The sequence below is a fragment of the Drosophila simulans genome, chromosome 3R (genome assembly GCF_016746395.2).
Source record: "Drosophila simulans strain w501 chromosome 3R, Prin_Dsim_3.1, whole genome shotgun sequence".
Classification (NCBI taxonomy): Eukaryota; Metazoa; Arthropoda; class Insecta; order Diptera; family Drosophilidae; genus Drosophila; species Drosophila simulans.
This window is the reverse complement of record NC_052523.2, coordinates 21835656-21855230: the sequence shown is the minus strand read 5'-3', so window position 1 is coordinate 21855230 and position 19575 is coordinate 21835656. Positions and strand designations below refer to the sequence as shown.

Below are 19575 nucleotides of genomic sequence, written 5' to 3'. Positions count from 1 at the left end.
CATAATCATAATGCCGTAACCTTGATGCGAAGGTAAACAATAATTAAGCCAGGCTGCGGGGACCTTCTATACACACAAAAAAAGAAGAAATAGGCTCGTCATAGGGGAATGGATAGGGTATCCTGCGCCGGGATCGCAATCACAAGCGCACACGTGTTGCTTCCACCCGGACAGAGCTAATCTGCTGACGCATTCAGGACGCCTCGTTCAGGTTCGGGATGGGACATTCGAAATTAAGGAATCCTGGCAGCTGCTCCGACCTCGTCCTCGTCTTCAGCTCCGTCTCCATCCGCGTCCTTCTTCGCTTTCCCTGCGACTTGACTTGCCAGCAGCTGCAGATGCGATCGTTAAGCACACGTGCCAAGGTGAGTCAGCAGGATCTCCACCAGGATCCGAATCCGAACCGGCCAGAGGGATACGAAACAGGAGCGACAGAGCCCACATATATCTGAAAAGCTGTTATCCTGCAAGCCGTGACCATTTTCGAAGATTAACCCTATAAAAGCTTAAGCTTTGCCCCTTTTTCAATTGCCATCCCCCAGGTAAATAAATATATCATACTAATGATAATAAGTATTTATTCATAAAGAAGCATTGCTATATCATTTAGTCATCATATAGAACTTGAGATTTTTGAATGGCATATTGGCTATTGGCTTGGGAACTGTATTTCCCGCCCTCCGTGTCCTCAATGGGTTAATTTGTAACCCATCCTCGGATGGCTGATTCCGAGGAGCAGCTGCTGCTGTTGCGTGAGTCGATCACGACACTTATCTGTTCGGCGGCTGTTTTGTTTTCGTGCCATCTTGCCACATTGCCACATTGCCAGGACAATTGGCAACCAGTTTGCGCCCTAAGCTTGCGAGTCCTTTGTCCTCGCAAGAAAGCTGCCAGGCAACCAGATCAGATCCCAAACCGACAGCAACCGAACAACAGATGTTTTATTCTTATTCTCGCGTTAAGGAACGTGTTTCCAAACATGATTTATGGCTCGACTGCCTCGCGTTAGAGAGTGTATTGGAATCCTACCGAAATGGAAAGAGACGGGGCATCTTTGCAACGAAAGAGAGGGCCAATGCCACATCATTGTTCCCATTGACCAGCTGCCAGAGCGGCGTCTTGGGCTTCCACAGGGCCTCCGCCTCGAAAGACATAGAGAACAGCACAGAAGAACCGGTCCCAAGACCAAGATCCTATACTATACTATGCGATACGATCCCATCTTTGCAGCTTTGTGTCGTTTTTATGGCGTGTTATGATTTCGTATTACAATTAGCCGGCACAAAAGGCACACGGCTGCCTATTTCTGGGCTGTCAATTGTTTGCATTCTATAAAAACCAGGGGCCCCATAAATTCGCTGGCCATGGCAGCGCATTAAAACTGTCAAAATTGTGCAGTTAAGTAGACATTAGATTGGTTTCGAGTGCCAACGAACTGACTGACTGACTGACTGACTGCTTCATTAGATGGGTTCCTGATGAGCCTTCGCTGAAAAGGTAACACTGACAAAATGTTCACCAAATAAGCAGCATTAACTTTTTCAAATATGCATATATATCTTCTTAAAACATAGAAGGTAAGAAGACAGAAGAACTCTTCTTAAGGATTCTAATAGTATGTTATACTATGCTAACTAGGTATACAGGGTATTTTCATATCAAGTATCAGATTTAGTGATTTCTTGCTGTGCATCCTGATCTCGATCAGTCTGGAATGGGACATGGAAACACACCTCCCGGCAGCACTTAAGACAAATAACTTAAACACCTATCGACAGGAGCCGGCAGCATTCACGATTGCTTCCGAGCTAGACGCATTTTCAATTAGTTTTAAATCACAACTAATTGAATTCATTCCGCAGCTCCAGTTCTGGTCCGTGGATGCGATCGCCATCTAGGCAATCTTATCTTAACAGTTATGATGTCCGTGTGGCGGCCGCCTGTTTTGGCATTCTTAGCCAAAATTTATTGACAAAATTTGCAACACAGATTGCGGGCTCGTGGGCGAAGGGAAGCCCCAACCAGGTGAGGCGCCGGAGGAGGAAGCTGCATGACCAGTAGCCCAGTAGGCAGAACCTGCCGCTGTCTAATGCTAAATGGCACTTAGCCAAAAGAGTATTAAGAAAAAGATGCATGGAGCTTAAATTCTATTTGAAGTAAAATATAGAAAGTTGTTAAAAATTTAAGATTTGTACGAAACATTTTCTGGTTTATTCTTGAAACTTAATGGAAAATATGTTTAGGGAGAACTGATAGTTGGCTGAATATCGGTCAAGTTTGTACTAAGTTAAGCCCTAAGTGCACACATTTCTCCAAGTGCTTCGGATGGGCTAGGAGACCCACCTTCTGACAGAACCGCTGCCGGCATATGTGAAATCTATGGTCGTGATGCCTGGCTACAAAGTCATAATAAATGGAGCACAGTGCTCCACGTTGGCGGCGCATGCAAAAAAGATCGGGCAGATCGGGCGAAAGGCACCGATTGTCCGGAGATTGCTGGGACAAGTGGCGCTGCCTTAAAATCGCTGAAAAGCAACGACTAAAAATGGGAATCAGGAAGTTTACTTCGAATCGACTTTCTTTTTCTTGTCGTTCCCTTTTTCTTTTTGAAAGTCAAACGGCTGCCGCCCAGTCGCCTGACAGAAGCAGATTGCTGCGTAACTGAAGATCGATAGATCGAAGACATATCGATAACAGTTGGGAAAATAATTATGGCAATTATGTATAGATATAAAGATTCTTATTTTTTAAGCTATGAATGTCCGTCTATTAACTATAAAATTGTTTAAAAGCTAAAGATATGTTCTTAATATCTATTACGAGCAAATTAAAAAGCAAATGTTAACAAGCATTTCTTTTTTTCAAATGGTACATTTTTCGCGGTTCACTTGTGGCTGCCAGTTGGCAGCTCCTCAGTTCGCGAACAGCTGCCGTTGATAGTATAAAAACGAGTTGGCAGCTTCTAAGGCTCTGCTGGTTCGGAGCGTAAAAAATTAAAATCAATTAAATCCAATCAAAGCTCCCAATAGAAGCTAGATCTGCAGCTGTGGACAGCAGAGAGTCTTTCCGATAACGTCGCAGATAAGATAAGCGCACCAAACCCCCCACAGGTGATAAAAAGGTGTGAAGCGAGCGAACACATACCGGTTAATCGATTAGTAGCCAATTGTTAATTGCAGTTCATTTGTTTATTTCTAGCAGCCGGCAGAATGTGGCGACAGCTCAGCGGAGTCGCACGAACAGGAAGCAGCCTAAGCCTCTGCAGGATGCGAGGATTCTCGGCACTGGTGCAGGATAAGGCCCTGGTGGATGGCGCCTGGGTGGATTCCAGCAATGCAAAGGCGACCTTCGAGGTGCGGAATCCTGCCAATGGTGCTGTCATCGGCAAAGTGCCCAACATGACGGTGGCGGATGCCCAGAAGGCCATAGACGCCGCCAAGCAGGCGTACGAGTCCAAGGAGTGGCGATCCCTGACCGCCAAGGATCGGTCCAACCTGCTCAAGGTGAGTGCCGGGATCACTTCTTATCAGGGGTTCAACAATCAGCACCCCTGATAAAGAAAAATACCATCATACATATAATATGATGGACTATAGAGTCCCAAAATGCTCAAGTTTTTCTTCTTAAAAGTAACTGACTTGGAGTTGGAAAGTTCGACTGTAGGTCATTGTCATAATTTCTCCCTCTGGTCTCCAACTTACCTCTGCTAATCTAATCTAATCTCGCTTTGCAGAAGTGGTACAAACTGATCGAGCAGCATTCGCAGGAGATAGCCGAGATAATGACGGCCGAGTCGGGCAAGCCGATCAACGAGTCCAAGGGGGAGGTGGCCTACGGAAACGCCTTCGTCGAGTGGTTTGCGGAGGAGGCCCGTCGCATCTACGGCGAGATTGTGCCCAGTGCATCGCCCAATCGCGAGATCATTGTGATGAAGCAGCCCATCGGAGTGGCAGCTCTGATTACGCCCTGGAACTTCCCGATGGCCATGATCACGAGGAAAGCAGGAGCAGCACTGGCTGCAGGATGTACGGTCGTGGTGAAGCCCTCAGAAGACACTCCTCTCACCGCCCTGGCTGTGGCCAAATTGGCAGTTGATGCTGGCATTCCAAAGGGTGTGATAAATGTGGTCACCACAAACAAGGCGGCTCCCATTGGCGATCTCTTCTGCAAGAGTCCCGATGTGAGGGGCATATCCTTCACGGGCTCCACTGAGGTGGGCAAACTGCTGTTCCGGAACTCTGCTGATGGCATCAAAAGGATTTGTCTCGAACTCGGCGGCAATGCTCCGTTCATTGTCTTCGATTCAGCGGACATTGAAAAAGCAGTGGATGGCGCCATGGCCTCGAAATTCAGGAACTGTGGACAGACCTGCGTCTCCGCCAATAGATTCTTTGTTCAGGATAGCGTCTACGATAAGTTTGTTGGGCAGCTGAAAAAACGCGTGGAGGCTTTGAAGATCGGAGATGGTCAGGGTTGCGATGTGCAAATCGGACCACTGATCAACGAGATGCAGTTCAACAAAGTCAGTGGCTTTGTGGAGGACGCCAGGAGCAAGAAGGCGAACATTATCCTGGGCGGACAGCCGTTGCCCGACAAGGGATCCCTTTTCTACGCACCCACAATTGTCACAGATGTGCCGCCCTCGGCGCAACTCTACTCGGAGGAGGTCTTCGGTCCAGTGGTCTCCATCATACGCTTCCGAGACGAAGAGGAAGCGGTGAAGAAGGCGAACGACACCAGGAGAGGCCTGGCCGGTTACTTCTACAGCGAGAATCTGCAGCAGGTGTTCCGGGTGGCCAAGCGACTGGAGGTTGGCATGGTCGGCGTCAACGAAGGCATCATCTCTGCAGCAGAGGCTCCGTTTGGTGGCGTCAAGGAGTCCGGTGTCGGACGGGAGGGTTCCAAACACGGCATCGACGACTATGTGGACATCAAGTACATTTGCATGGGCAACCTCAAGTACGACTGAAGTCCGATGGAGGGGTCCCTTCCACTGCTTTCATACGCTGTCTTCCACTAGAATGCGATTGGTTTATTGTTGTCTAATTGTAGAATAACACGCCGCTATTTTAATAAATGTGCACAAAGTCTACCTGAAGCTAATGGATAATTTCCCTTTTTTAAAAAAGCCCGCCTCGCCTTTCGATTAAATGGGACCTTTAAGCAATCGCCGTAAATTCACAAGAAACCGATCATAGAGACATCGATATCCGGGAGTAATCGATTTTTCTCCATCTCTAGGCAGACTATCGCCATCCCCACAGCTGTGCGACAGAGACAGAGACAAAATTACAATGCCAAATGACAAAATTGTAAGTAAATTGTTGATAAAAAATTAAAAAGTGCATTTAGGGTGCAAACTAAGCGAATGGCTTGTTGGTGCAGTGTGTGCAGTGAAAGTGGTGAAGTGTTTCCCTCTATGTACCCACTAAAAAAGCCGGCAAACAATGTCGGTTTTCCAGTTCGCTGGCGTTTGTTGTTGTTGCCAAAATGTACGGAAAATATATTTAAAGTGCATTTCAGCCGGCAAAAACGCGGCATATAATGCAAAATTCAGCCATTTGGAAGCACTCCCGAATGTGCTCATCCACGGCAAGTCGCGAATCGCGGCCAAAAGTGCTGGCGGTGAAATTGAATGGATACCATGACTTGTAGATTTTCCACTGAAAGAGTGCAGTCTAGGCGGAAGGTGGACTGAGGGGAGTGCGCGGGAGTTTTGAGACCAAAAACCGATCCAAAAACCCAATAAATTATTAACAATTGTTGCCTGCAATCTGCTTGGGGAAATGCATTTGAGGACATGTCTGGCTAATTAAGCAATTTCTTGTTGAAAAGGGTGCTACACTCAGAAAAATGTCTCAACAAGTTTTATGTGGAAAGTTCATTTTTGAAATATATGTTTTTTAAAATTAGATAACTGCACACACCAGTAAATAGCACAACTTTAAATTTTAAATAAAAATTTAATCTATTTTTTTTATTTTGAAAGTGCATGCAGCTCTTGTCTTTCAAAGTACTGTTTTCTTTTTTATTTAAGTCTCATACATTAACAGATCCGAATTTACATATACGTACAGGCATTGGTTCTCTTTTTAACTATGCACTCATTTTGGCAACGAAATGCATTTGTTTTTAATTGCGATGCCAGCTAAATTTCCGCAGTCAAGTTCGCGCCTTCATGACGTACAGTTCAAAACACTAAGCAAAAAGCCCTACAGGCTTTAGTAGCTAATAGCTACATTTGACAACCCCCCTCACCCAATCTACCACCCACCACCGCCCACACAAGCGCCCACCCAACCGCCCACCACCCAGTGACCCGTCCAGAAAGTCCAGAAAATGGCCTGTGCACCACTGCTGCTCGAGCAATTCATCTACAAGAAACGCAATTTCGCCTACGCCTTTGTGCGCCATCGTCTGTTTGTGTTATGCAAACAATCGGTTGGACCAGAAATTGCCAAATTTACCTGTCCTAGTACTAATTAGAATCTGGTATTCATTTGTGTATTCCAGCTAATTCGCGTTCAGTCGGCGGAGGGCATCAAGCGCATCGAGATCTCGCCCAAGTCGAATCTGAAGCATCTGTACGACAGCGTTCAGAATGCCCTGAAGGTGGATGGATTTGGTCTCTTCAAGGAGCGCAACTTCCTCACAGAGCTGCAGGCAAGTGGCTCCCAGCTGGTGGGGTCTTCCTTGAGGCATGGCGACATGGTCTACTTAAAACAGATGGCTGGCACATCATCGCGCGTAAGTTGATCATATAGAGCAGAACGATCGGGGACTAACCTGCATTTTTTACCCCTTCTCAGCGCACCAGCACCACTGTCCTGGACAGTCAGCCGTTCAAGACTAGCACCGTAAGCAATCCAAACAGCGCTCGTCCATCCTTCAATGTGGTCGAAGATGACGTGGACCAAGCTCTGAGCAAGGCTGATGGCACCATTAAGCGCGAACGTGATAGCAAGCTGTAGGCCTTGATTATAATAGAGAGTGTACAATTAAACTAATCAACCTTTTTGTAGGTGCCACCATAATGCCAACGGACGTTGCGTGCACTGCTCCTCACTGGAGCCCTATGATGAGTCCTATCTGAAGGAGCACAATATCAAGCACTTGTCCTTCCACTCGTACATACGCAAGCAGACATCCGGCATGGATCAGGGCAAGTACTTTGTCTTCGACGACATCAACTGCCGCATTAAGCCTGGATGTCGCGAGCATCCACCATGGCCCAAGGGCATCTGCTCCAAGTGCCAGCCGTCTGCCATTACGCTGAATCGTCAGACATATCGCCACGTGGACAACGTCATGTTCGAGAACACCAAGATCGTGGAGCGCTTCCTCAACTACTGGCGCACCACGGGACACCAGCGCATGGGATATTTGTATGGGACGTACGAGCAGCACACTGATGTTCCGTTGGGCATCAGGGCCAAGGTGGCTGCCATTTATGAGCCACCACAAGAGTCTACCAGGGATTCGATCAACATCCAGCCGGATGAGTTCGCCGACGATGTGGATGCTGTGGCCAGTGCGCTGGGACTGAAGAAGGTTTGTTATAGACAATACAAGAGTAGTGTTGCGTTAGTATTGACTGTTGTGCCATTTATAGATTGGTTGGATTTTCACTGATCTCATCACGGAGGATGCGAGTATCGGCACTGTCAAACAGATCCGTGGCATCGAGTCGCACTTTATTACGGCCCAGGAGTGCATCACAGCTGGCGAACTGCAGAATCGGCATCCAAATCCGTGTAAATATGCCTCCAATGGCGTCTTCGGCTCAAAGTTTGTGACCATTTGTGTAACAGGTAAGATTCACGATGATATTCTGTTTAACGAACCAGTACCAAATCATGTTTGAACATTTCAGGAGATAAAACCAAACAGGTGCACATGGAAGGCTATGCGGTTTCGGCTCAGTGCATGGCTCTGGTGCGAGATAATTGTCTGATACCCACTAAGGATGCGCCCGAGCTGGGCTACGTGCGTGAATCCACGGACAAGCAGTATGTTCCAGACGTTTTCTATAAGGTAAGTTACATAGGTGCCACCTTCCTCAACGAGCTGTAGAGTTCGAAGTTCGCAGGATGAGAAAGAGTCCTCCTCCCCCATACAAGTAAAATCAGTTATCGGGCAACCTTTATTGAATTACGTTCACACATTTACACAAACAACTTCCATATTTAGACATCAATTCGAATGGGATTTGGTTTTTCAGTTGTAGGATACATGCAAAGAAAATTTGGGTTTCAAGAGCAACGCCAATTCAAACATTTGACATCTAGAGGCTTACATTATCTTGAATTACTTTGATTTATTAATGCAACAACTTCATTATTTTCCTTTATCCTTCTCGGTTTGTACTTCTCATCATTGCTCTGGGTTCTCCTTCAAAATTTCATTTTATTTTTCGTATACCTAGGACATTCATAAACGATGTTGTTATTAAATTGTTGAAATAACAACTTTCTGAGCAACTGCCAGCCAATCACAATTTTTCAGTTATTCCCCTTATTTACTTATTTGTTTTTATTTTGCCAAACTCTTTCGTTCTATCTAATGCTTAATTGTGATGCGAGTTTTTATTATTTTTGGAAAATATAAGATTTCGATTTGAGTTTTTACTTTTCGATTGAAGTTATACGTTTATATTGATTACTTAGCATAATTTAAACTATAATGTGGCCATTTCCAATAGTTTAGTCTACAAATTCCGTAAAATTGAGTTCGATTTGTTCCTAAAAAGATTCTTTGCCTTCCTTTACATCGCTAAGGTCATATTATTACTTGATTCCCTTATTTTTATGGATGGCTATTCTTGGCGTTCAATTTTTCATCCATCACAAACATAGCCTTAGTTATGATCACATCAAATGCATATTTAGAAACCGAAAACTATCTCGTTTATTTACTTATTGCTAATAGATTTATTTCGTATTAATTATTAACTGAATTGACCTTAATTACATGTCAGCTGTGTATTTGGATTTCACCTTACTCGTGGTTTAAAATTTTAAGTTTTTATTGTAACTAATTTACTATGTCCAGGTATCGTCGTAGCGCTTCAACGCACATTTAGTGCCGTTTTCCTTAGGCTAAACTTATTTAAATACTCAAGGTCTTTTACAATTTCCACCTTGTCCATGAATCTGAAATGTTTATAGATCATTGATAGTCTTTTTTTATTTAAAATAGCATCCAAAACGTTTCTTTGAGTTGTAAATTGTTTATAAAAATTCTTTCTTTCTGTGTTAAAAAAATTGGCTTCTGTTGCTGACCTCAATTGTATGCGTTGCTAAAAATGTCGACTTTCAACTGTCTTACATTGATCGTTTCAAGTAGTGCGTTTATTTTTACAAAATTCATACCAAGATTTGCGTTCCAAGAATAAAATAGATATTTGGTGGAGTTGTACATTCAAAGTGTGTGAGCTTTCGGTTTGATGCTGTTCGATAAGTAGGATTAGGTAATGGATCAGTCGGACTTATTATCGGTTTAAATGGTACTCCCCACAATTCCGGATGATGCTCCTAAGGGCCGGGCGACCCAAAGCATTGCCACTGGCCGCAATTCGGTCCACCAGCTCAATGCCCTGGACAATGAATCCAAAAATGGCGGTGAAGGATCGCATCTCGTTGAGCACCAGCCGGAATTGGCTGCCTACAAATCCACTCCTGTCCTGTCGCCGCTGTCCCCTGCGCATACCAACCGTTCCCCGATGTGCCGGCAATCCCGTTTCGTCTGGCAAAAAGTATCTGCTCTCAAAGGCCGAGTGCCCCCCGCGTCCGTTCTGCGACTCAAAGTCGCCGGTGATGATGCTCTCGCCTCCCCAGGCCTGAAATACGGTGCAGCCCCGATAGCCGTAGCCCCGTTCGTGCCGCACCAGCGCCCCAAAGTTGTCCGCCATCCGGGGAGCAGCATCAGATCGCACCTCGATTAGGACCCGCCCGGCTAGTTCTCCTGCTATTTCCATGTCCAGAAAGTATATGGGGTAACAGTGAACGATGGGCTGGCGCACAATGCTTACCGATGAACTAGTACCGCCATCCTGCTGATAATGATCCTGGATTTGTTGACCCATTAGCTGCGGCTCCACCGAGTTGGCGAGGATCGCATCTGGCTGGTGAATTAGGTGGGTCAGCTGGTGCACTTGCTGCTGCTGCTGTTCCTGTTGCACTTGCTGCGGCTGCTGTTGCAACTGGCGCACCAAATTTCGAAGTCCATATTCCATGTCCAGAGCAATAAAATTGCTTTGGCTGTTTCTACTGCTGCTGCTGTTCGGCGACGAGGAGGATTCGTGTGAACCATCATACGGAAGTTGACTGAGCGTTCGAAACTGCTGGTTTTCGATCTGCTGCACATAATCCAGAACCTCCACCTCCCGCAAGCTATTATTGAAATGCGGAGGCACCACAGCTCGTCGGGGTTGCGGCAGTAATTCTGGATTCGGTCTCAGATTTCTAAGGCTTGGAGTAATCATTTCGCGCTGCATCTCGCACCAGTAGGCGTACACACAGTAGTTGGTGAGGATGAGCGCCTGCGGTGGGTCCACATTGGCGGGAATAGCACCGGGATGACGATTACTGCGTAGCCATGCGATCCTGTTATTCAGAGTCTCAAAGTCCAGAACCTGCATGCCGTTCTCCTGGATTGCGGCTTGCATTCGACACTGAAAGTGCACTTGGTCCAATTGGCTCTCGTATCTGTGTCGCTGTGAGGCCAAGTGGCCGAGCACCTGCAGCATTTTTGTTCCAGTAAGTCTACCGGCTTGATGCAGATCCCGCTCAGCTAGTCGATGCCAACCCATCATCGAGGACGCAACCATGCTAGGATGGTGGTCCAGCATCTCACGCTTCACATGCAACTGAACGCGGTGGCACGCTTCGCACAGATCGAGTAGTAGATCCATTTCGCGGGTGGCCAACTCTTTGGCATGGACAGCCGTTCTCTTGATCTTCTCCATTTCGAAATTGAGCAGTTGGCGGATAAGGTCATGGTAATCAACCTGGCGCACCAGGATGTGGTCCTGATGCAATGCGACATCCGAGCAGGCGCGGCACAGCAGACGCTGGCAAGTGTGACACCACGTAGAGTTCGGCATGGCATGGATGAAACAGTGCTCCATACTGGTGGCCAGAAAGCTCTCCACGTTGATGTCTTCCACCCAGTTTTTCGACGGGCTGCTGGGTGCTTCTTCACTAGAAATTTCAATAGTGCTGCTCTTTTTGTACGAGAAATCCAACATGGCCCTGCCCAGAATCAAAGCTGGCAGCTCACGTAGCAGATACATGATGGCCACGGATTGCGGTAGCTGCTGGCCATGCAGCTGCGTGCGATATCCGCACAAATTGCAGATACACTCGGACGAGCTGTGGTCGGTGTTTCTCTGCACGCACTTCGTGCAGAAGCTGTGCTGGCAGACGAGCTCCTGGGGCAGAAGACCGGTGGCCAGATCGTACGGGCGATGGCATTGACCGCAGCTCAGCAGCGATTTCAGCTCTTTTGGCACCTGGATGGACTCCATTTTTGTCAGTACTAAAAAGTATAAAATTTAAACAAAAATACGTAGGTGAAATTTACAAACTTATTAGGCCGACGCACTCTGATCATGTTTGGTTGAACATTTTGAAATCGGAAAATCTGTTAAATCTATAAAGCTACAAATTAGGCAACCATAAGCAATTCCAGTTTAATTTGAGGTCTTGCACAAATCGCCAACAGATGTCTTCAACTTTGTTTGCACTTAACTTGAGCATCTTGAGCGCCATAAATAAATACGCAAACTAAACGTAATTGAAAAGTTCCTGTTTTGCCAAATAAATAAATAAGACCTTTTCACCTACATACACTCGTTAAAAGTTGAAAGAGACTTTAAATTATTTGATTTGTATGTCTCATCATTGAGTCACATTTTCTTTCGGAATTTCCTACTTTGACTCTTGATTTTTAATCCGCAAAAAAACTTTGTAAATTTTCAAATTGTTTATACTTTGCTGATTGTGATTAACCTTCCGCTTATACCTTCCCTTCCGAACAAAAAAAAAAAAAAATAAGAAATCAAAGTTGGTAGTAAGACTGGGGCCTAATTCTTTGTGCGACCCCTTGAGAAAGTTTTTGCCGTGTGGCAGCTATTGGGACTTTGTTCTAAGCTGTGTAATCAAACTTTGTTTGGCGTGGGACTTCCAACAGTAGAAACCCCAATTTAATAAGTAACAAGCGGTTCGGGGGTCACATCAATTTGGCCTTGGCAACACACAAAACTCTGGCCAGTTGCCAGAGGAAATGGCATCGCATTCGGACAAAGTGTTGACCAAAAGCCAAAACTTTGCTCTATTTATGTTGAATATGTTGGCTTGAACTGGGGCTAAACAAATTAATTAATATTCCATAGAGGTAATTGCGACTGCTGCTTAGCCAGATTTTGTACAAATGACTGGTTTTATTGGGTTAGTAAGGGAACTTTATTTTAGTCTGCTTATTAATCGTTAGAAACAGATCTGCACTTAAATAAGCATGTGTAAGAAGTGTGTGAAATATTACTTTAACTATGTATCATATTTTATGAAAAATGTGAGCCTATTAATATGGACTGAGTACAAAATGTCAAATCACACGTTGAATTAAAGCCCACCTTTTTCTGTGCAATTTGTCCGGCTTACAAAACAAACAATAACCAACTGGCAAACATTGTTGAAAAATGAGTTCTGAAGTGACCTTCCGTGCTATTTTTTGTCCTCATTTTCCCTCATTGTGTTAGAATACACCTGCCCAAGGTGAAGGCTTCAAACGTTTAGGTTTCCTTGTCCATGCCATTGGACGGCGAGAAACACGTTTCTGGCATTCCTTACGCTTATTTTGGTTTCTGTTTATTATTCACTCTTGGTTGTATGTTTGTCTTCCACTTTCACATTCGCCTGCCATTTACTTTCCCCCTTTCTCTCAAAATTATGCAAATTCCTTAAGCTGCCTGCCCCAGCAATTACAGCATGAACTTCCTTCTGCATTCACAAATAAAACATTGCCTACTTTTTGGGGTCGTCTGCCTTTTTTTCGCACTTTGCGCCAGCGAAGCGAATTTTGAACAGGAAAAATGAAATTCCTTGGCAGGCTGACGCACAAATTCATATTTATGTCTTGCTGGAGTGCTGTGTTTAGAATAAAAATGCACAAAATAAGCGCGAATTCGTTTCGGTAATTGTTTACTAGACGGGAAATTAAGTTGTCAATTTGGCGTAAAAATGGTTCGCACTGTATTCATGTGAATTGTTGATGTCGCAGTTGTGCGTTGCCTTCTTTTTTGAACTAGGGGAAAGTAGAGCCACTGGGAGCCAGTGGAAGACAATGACAGATTTCAGTTGGCACCAAGTCCGCAATAAATTAACCCCGTCCCACGTCCGTCAGTATTATTCAGGCTTAACTCACATTTAGCCACGTTTACACCCATCAAGCCGCAGTTGACACCTTGAATGAACTAATTAGGGAAACCGTGCGGCTGACAAATGTTGCTCCTGAATTCTATTTGCTGGGCTAAAGTCAGCAACCGCTGCAATTGTCCCTTTATTCTTTTCTTCGTTTGTGTAAGCCTTGCTTAATTGGATAACTTTTGCACAATCCAATTAACTATCAAGGGTCAATGGTGGAAAATTGGACCAAATTGTTGATTAAGTGCAATTATATTGGGTATAAATACTCAAAATTTATACAGGGGCTTAGAAAAGTTATTTATACAACTTGTGATGTTTGTTAACTCTTTAGCTTTGAAACAAATCCTATTTATTTATTAAAATAGCCAGCCTGTGATCGCATACATTTATAAAGAGGCCTCTTGAACAATTCGATGTGTGTCCGGGTTTTGCCTTGGGGATTTTTCCGAAATCGCCGTTTGTCTGAGATGAAATATATGTACATACGTGGGAATACACTTATGTTTGCCACTTGTTGAAGCCTCTCGCTTAACACATGCAATTCCCCAACGAAATTAAAACTTTTCCACGGCAGATGAAGCACCTGGTTGATGTTTAATGCAACTACGGTTGGCTTAATGAATTCTCGGCGAGTTTAAACAACTGGCGGAGTGCCATTGAAATGGAAAAATGTTTCTTATTCAAAGTTTGGCCCTTTGATGGTATTCCGGGAAAATCATTTGCAACGAATCATATGTGCAAAACGCACTGAATAACTGAGAATTTTCCATGGTCCATGTCTGTTCGTTTAATCAATTTCCACAACTGCGTCAGCGAATTCGGGCCAAGTATATTCGGCTTAAAATCATAAAAAGCGGCGAAGGCAAATCTGCGAATCGATAAGCAATTTGCGGCCTGGTTCGCCTCCGTTTGGCCCACTTCCTTCTCCTTGGGCTCATTGTCAGTGCCGCTGGGCGTTGGTCTGGCCCATTGGACGTTGGACATTGGACATTGTGCTGGCTTTTCGCTTTTATGCCGGGCAATAAAAATTTATTGCGTGCCTGTGTGTCACCTTCGATGTGCAGCGGGTGGCAGGAGGAGGAGAATCGAGGACGAGCTCCTATTCCTGGACGGACTAAACCGCAAATTCCCCTTTGCTAATTGCCATAAGCGGACTAGGGCCTGGACGATAATTGGTTTCTCCACTTTAATGGCGGTGCAAACGTGCTGAGAATTTCCCAGCCATATGGTAAAGTGTGCAATTCATATTTTGCAGGCAAGTGGCAATAAGGGGCTGTGCGATTACTGGACTCTATTTAAATGACAGTCTTGCCTTGAAAACGATTCCCATCGATTCAATGTCAACTTTTCACTTTCTTCATCTTCCTATCAATTCCTAATGCATTTTAACTTTAAGGGGGTTACTTATCTCGCAGCACATTTCAAAGAAACCAATTATAATGATGTTAACAGCAAAAGTTGTAGAAAAACTAAAGAATACGATAATCAACAGAGCAAGCAAATTGGTTTCCGGAAGTTCGTTTAAAGTGGAAAGGAAGGTATAGAAAGTTAGTATCTATCTCCTCCTTGGCTATCAAAACATTAAATTAAATGTGTAGATTTATAGTAGATTTTCTTCAGTTTCCCTACATATTACATACGAGTGTTGCGCGCAGAGTTGACAAATAATTAACATTTTTTGGGCGGAAATCGTCCTTTTTTGATTGATGGCCTTTGCCCCGCCGGCCAAAAAGCCTTTCTGGCCGACTTCAATCATGCAAATTAACCTTCAGCTTGTCAAATCATGTGCTAATCAAAGCAAAACTTTGATGGATGCGAAATGAAATGTGGCGAGTATCTGACAAATATGTGAGACTGAAGGACTGCTTCCGTTGAGATATGATAATGAATCTGCGGATTAAGGAAAACCGCAAAGGTCTGTGTCTGTGAGTAATCAAAGGCAACTTGGGAGCCATTTTTTACAAGCGAGTGATGAATATGCTTTCATATATTTGTTTTGAGAATAAATTTCAGACCCAAAATATGCAAATCTTACCATGAGAATTATGTTTTATTCCTTCAAACTTGCGCACATTACATGGATTTAATGTTACTTTGTTTCACTTAAAAATGCACAGGAACTTGAACGTTTTTACTTGTTATTGTAGTGCCTTTGGTTTGTATTTTCATCAATCATTCAATGTTTCTACCTTGAAAATGCATCAAAAAATATTTCATATCAGTTTCGATTTGTGGTTCGGTTGTTATTGTTGAGTCATTTGTACACTGGCACGTGATGCTACTCCTACTTTTGGGTGCACTTGCAGGAGGTGAAAGCTTTGAATATTTTACTCTCACTCTTGGGACTGATTTTCTTTTTGATATTTGCTGTCTGAAGTTTGGTCTTTTGCCCCACCAACCGTCTTTCCTCCCTATTCGCTTGCACTTCCTGTTGGGCTGCGTCCTCGTGCTGCTGCTGCTGCAGTTGCAGCTGCTGCTCCTGTTGCTGCTCCTCGTGCTGCTGCTGCTGTATCTGTTGCTGGTGCTGCTGCAGTAGCTGTTGCTGTTGCAGGCGCGACTTGAATGCTGCATTACTAAGCTGCCAACTGCTGGCGGAGGCTCTCAGCGGCGATGGCTTCGTGTGCTGTTGCTGGTAACTGGGCGCCGCACTGGCCAATCCCGCCGAGCTCTCGGCACTGTTGGACGAGAGTGTGGAGGAGGCTACCGCCGTCCAGAACATGGTGTGAATGCTGTCTAATGAGTCTACGCATCGGATGGGGCTGCTCCTTCAGGCCAGGCATGTTAGCCAACATGGGAAAAACTACATGGGTATATTCGGAACACAAATAACCGAGGATGAAACGCGTGCCGTTCGACTATCACCGCTACTCTTTGTTGGGCTCGTCCTGCCCCTTTCGCGATTTGTTGGCAAATGCAGCCTCGACTCGCCAGGATGTGGCTTTTATACCGCTGGGAGAGAGCTTGCAAAGCTCTAGATGTCCTGGCTGCGGTTCTCTCTCTTTTTGGCTCCTTCCAATGTCAATGTCAAGCTGTTTTTCCTCTCGTTTAGGTGTCTTTTCCTGCTCCACAGGGCATGCAAATATTTTTGCATACCATACTCTGTTACTTCTCACTACTCCAACATTGTTACACAAGCTTATAAATGGAAATGTGACCTATATACTACATGTGGTATTATATTTGGACAAGACAATTAAAGTCTTATCTTAGTAATAATATCGCACTCGCTTAGCTTGCGATATTGTTTTATATATTTTACGGGCATTTTAATTAAATTTCCACATATTGAGCGCAGTTTAAAGCACACATGTCGTGTGTGCCTTTTGTTATCCCTTCGCACAATAGATTCTATGTGATCAATTATTTTGTAATTGTTCGTATGACATCCTGCAAACAATCTGATGGCAAACTCCAGTGGCTTTGGCTTGCAGGTCGAGTAATTTGGCATTGTCTCAAAAAACCAATCCGATTTCAACCCACATTCAATTGTCCTGCCTTCGGGTTGTTAATTGGCAAAAGATTGACAAGCATGCCACTGCAGCATTTTGTCGAAAGAGGCACTTGGCTGTAACCCAACTTTAGCTGCAAACTTAATTTGCCACCGCTGACGCAAACGGAAGCGGAAATACGTAATGCAACACATTTTGAGTGGCTCTGAAAGTTTAACATCGTTAAAGCAGCAGAAGGACCTCGTCCAACTTCCTGCTCAACCTCTATTATGTACGTCCATTGATTTTGTTTGTCCAGTTTCTGCTCCATCAGATATTCCACCACTTGCAAACTGCGATAGGTGTGCGCTTTCTGGATACCGGAGCTAATTAACTTATGCATGTTCAGGATGTGTGAGCAATGTCATTCCAATTGGATGCACTGCTGCTGAGTGGGAATGAATTGTTGTCATGATGACGCCTCTACGCGTGAAACGCCCCCGTTCTCCCCTATTCGCCATCCCACGACATGCATAGTCAGTCAGCTTAATTGCGTTTGTCGCGGAACTAAAGCTATAAAGGCAATGGGGGCGTGGCACGTCCCGCGACTCAACCTCAAAATCCGGCGGCCTTTTTTCGATTTCATCATCATTGCTCGCTACTAAAGAATTCCTTCATCATCCAAAAATAGACTGCAAATGCGAAGAGATAATCACTCATGCATTTTGTTGAATTCGACATGCGGTTGCCAATTAAAATCGAAATAAACTCTCATAACTAACTAGCATAAACTATAGACCTGTGACCTTTCAGAAGTCAGGGGAATCCCGGAACGAGTTTCCATTTTAACAGCATAGTTTCAGGGATGCAGTGGCTTTGCTGGCTCAGCGAAAGCCATGCCGTCTCATCTGGCGACCCTCTGCTCTGCGTCCAAGACCAAAGACGAGCACCGTACCGCCGGCCTTGATGGTTGTGGGCAAGGTCATTGCCGAGCTAACAGGTTGCTCGCCAACGAGCTTTTATACAGAGAGATAGAGAGAGAGAGAAAGAGAGAGAGGGAGAAACACGGAACAGAATGTGGGGTAAAAGGAGCAAAGAGCAAATCAGACGTCAGCAAACGTTTTTTGCCTTGCTTTGTGGCCCACATCTAATGTAGGTCACTGGGCCAAGTCTGACTGTGCTAATCTTGGTAAAACCACTTATAACCCGACGTTCCCTCTTGATTTCTCTTCCAGGAGAAGGATCAGTACGGCAACGAGGTGCAGCGGCTGGCTCGCCCCCTGCCCGTGGAGTATTTGCTGGTGGACGTGCCCGCATCCACACCGCTGCAACCCATTTACACCTTCACCGAGTACGACAAGCGCCAGCCATTCCCCATCGAGAACCGCTACATCGATGGCCACCTGCAGGATTTCAATGCACTCAGCTGCTATCTGTCCGCCTGGGGCGAGGAGGAGTTCCTGGAGGCCATCTCCGACTTCCACCTGCTGGTCTACCTGTACAAGATGGACATGCTGCCGCTGCGACAGCACATGGGTCCGCTGCTAGAGGCGGTGCGCACCAAGAACCCCAACGAGGCCGCCCAGTTCAAGGATGTGGATGTGTGGAAGCTGCTCGAGTCGCTTATCCAGGCCAGTTCCGGCGGCAGTGGGTGAGTGATCTTCCTAACCCAAAACTTCATCTTACCGTGAATGTTCCTAATTGCTGATTATTCCATTACAGTGGAACCACAAGCTATCCCAGTGGTGGAGCTTCGGCCAGTGCCGGAGCTTCTGGATCGGAGGCAATGGACCTGGACGCCAACACCTGGACGTGCAACCACTGCACCTTCATCAACCGCGGCGAGCTAACGTCCTGCGAGATCTGCTCGCTACCCAGATAAGAATCCCAGACACGAAAATTCCACAATTTGCAGCCTAGATGAACCATTCGAAATTCCGGTGTAAAACAAACTAAAGATTCAATCATACTTACTTATAGCAGCGACTGGAAAACATGGGTGTCCTGCGAACACACGTACACATGCACACTTAGAGGCGGTTCGTGCGAATGTCGCGCATTCTCTATATGTAATCCTTGTGTAAGAATTTTATAAAATAAAACGAAATGATGGAAGGAAAATTTAATTTATTTTTAAATAAATTTCAATTGTTGTGCACATGTTTCTATGATTTTAATTGTATGATTTGTTGTCTCTGTTGACTTGGTAAAGAAATTGTTGCGTAAAAGTCGGTGGGTCGTTGGGTCAAATGAACGCAAAGCTTCCATAATGGCATCACATTCCCTGGGAAAAAGTAAAACATTATTATTATGTGCAGAAAATCGGAATTTTATGAAATGCGTATTTTTCGGAGGGGTTTTCATCATAACTTTCTTGAATCTCGACACAATGCCATAAAAATTAGCTATTTATGCAGCTAATGATACCAACTAACAAATTCTGCCACTTTCCTGCTGATTTGAAATTTTAAATTTTTTGTCGAATTTTGCAATTTTGGTAAGGGGTAACATCATGATTTTTTGCGAAAAACGGCAAAAATTTAACATTTCTATCCGTGAATGCCATCCGATGGGGAATTTTATTACGAGTCCGACGAGGTATGACATTCTACATTTGGATTATTTTTTCAATTTTTGTGAACAAAACGAGGTATGAAATTTAATAATTAGACGACCACTTTTGTGAACAAAAAACTGGATTTTTGGACACATTCGAAAAT

The 19575-nt window shown here is 44.8% G+C and overlaps 4 protein-coding genes across 13 annotated transcripts; 2 read left to right on the top strand and 2 right to left on the bottom strand.

The window, feature by feature from the left end:
• The first annotated feature begins 2934 nt into the window (after positions 1–2934).
• Positions 2935–5098, top strand: LOC6729638 (succinate-semialdehyde dehydrogenase [NADP(+)] GabD). 6 transcript variants are annotated; one of them, XM_016174703.2, is made up of 3 exons: positions 2935–3110; positions 3202–3503; positions 3734–5098. In XM_016174703.2, exons 2-3 carry the CDS (start codon positions 3210–3212, stop codon positions 4967–4969), a joined length of 1530 nt encoding a protein of 509 aa, XP_016036284.1. In that variant the 5' UTR covers positions 2935–3110; positions 3202–3209; the 3' UTR covers positions 4970–5098. The 6 variants fall into 6 exon arrangements, with proteins under 6 accessions (XP_016036284.1, XP_039151259.1, XP_016036283.1 ...); XM_039295325.1 differs by having other exon boundaries at positions 3199–3503; XM_016174702.2 differs by having other exon boundaries at positions 3180–3503.
• Positions 5099–5187: 89 nt separating this feature from the next.
• On the top strand, positions 5188–19013 carry LOC6729635 (nuclear protein localization protein 4 homolog). 2 transcript variants are annotated; one of them, XM_016174704.3, is made up of 8 exons: positions 5188–5312; positions 6514–6747; positions 6810–6967; positions 7023–7551; positions 7613–7811; positions 7874–8034; positions 18091–18506; positions 18578–19013. In XM_016174704.3, exons 1-8 carry the CDS (start codon positions 5295–5297, stop codon positions 18735–18737), a joined length of 1875 nt encoding a protein of 624 aa, XP_016036276.1. In that variant the 5' UTR covers positions 5188–5294; the 3' UTR covers positions 18738–19013. The 2 variants fall into 2 exon arrangements, with proteins under 2 accessions (XP_016036276.1, XP_002104943.2); XM_002104907.4 differs by lacking the exon at positions 5188–5312 and adding an exon at positions 6162–6441.
• LOC6729637 lies at positions 8126–15601 on the bottom strand. 4 transcript variants are annotated; one of them, XM_039295317.2, is made up of 3 exons: positions 15463–15601; positions 9517–11538; positions 8126–9448 (listed from the first exon to the last, which is right to left on the bottom strand). In XM_039295317.2, exons 2-3 carry the CDS (start codon positions 11525–11527, stop codon positions 9366–9368), a joined length of 2094 nt encoding a protein of 697 aa, XP_039151251.1. In that variant the 5' UTR covers positions 11528–11538; positions 15463–15601; the 3' UTR covers positions 8126–9365. The 4 variants fall into 4 exon arrangements, with proteins under 4 accessions (XP_039151251.1, XP_044779275.1, XP_016036279.1 ...); XM_044923340.1 differs by lacking the exon at positions 15463–15601 and having other exon boundaries at positions 9517–11722; XM_016177531.3 differs by lacking the exons at positions 8126–9448; positions 15463–15601 and having other exon boundaries at positions 9821–9963; positions 10031–11724.
• Positions 15701–16352, bottom strand: LOC27206483 (ataxin-8). Its single transcript, XM_016177529.3, has one exon. It carries the CDS (start codon positions 16144–16146, stop codon positions 15712–15714), a length of 435 nt encoding a protein of 144 aa, XP_016036277.1. The 5' UTR covers positions 16147–16352; the 3' UTR covers positions 15701–15711.
• Positions 19014–19575: the final 562 nt, after the last annotated feature.

What these genes read in the sequence shown, in the direction of transcription:
- LOC6729638 (XM_016174703.2), top strand. Translation starts at nt 3,210, where the DNA reads ATGTGGCGACAGCTCAGCGGAGTCGCACGAACAGGAAGCAGCCTAAGC. An exon ending in ATCGGTCCAACCTGCTCAAG is followed by an intron (nt 3,504 to 3,733) that starts GTGAGTGCCGGG and finishes CTCGCTTTGCAG; the next exon opens with AAGTGGTACAAACTGATCGA.
- LOC6729635 (XM_002104907.4), top strand. Translation starts at nt 6,340, where the DNA reads ATGGCCTGTGCACCACTGCTGCTCGAGCAATTCATCTACAAGAAACGC. An exon ending in TTGTGTTATGCAAACAATCG is followed by an intron (nt 6,442 to 6,513) that starts GTTGGACCAGAA and finishes TGTGTATTCCAG; the next exon opens with CTAATTCGCGTTCAGTCGGC. An exon ending in GCCAGTTCCGGCGGCAGTGG is followed by an intron (nt 18,507 to 18,577) that starts GTGAGTGATCTT and finishes ATTCCATTACAG; the next exon opens with TGGAACCACAAGCTATCCCA.
- LOC6729637 (XM_039295317.2), bottom strand. Translation starts at nt 11,527, where the DNA reads ATGGAGTCCATCCAGGTGCCAAAAGAGCTGAAATCGCTGCTGAGCTGC. An exon ending in TAGGAGCATCATCCGGAATT is followed by an intron (nt 9,449 to 9,516) that starts GTGGGGAGTACC and finishes CTTATCGAACAG; the next exon opens with CATCAAACCGAAAGCTCACA.
- LOC27206483 (XM_016177529.3), bottom strand. Translation starts at nt 16,146, where the DNA reads ATGTTCTGGACGGCGGTAGCCTCCTCCACACTCTCGTCCAACAGTGCC.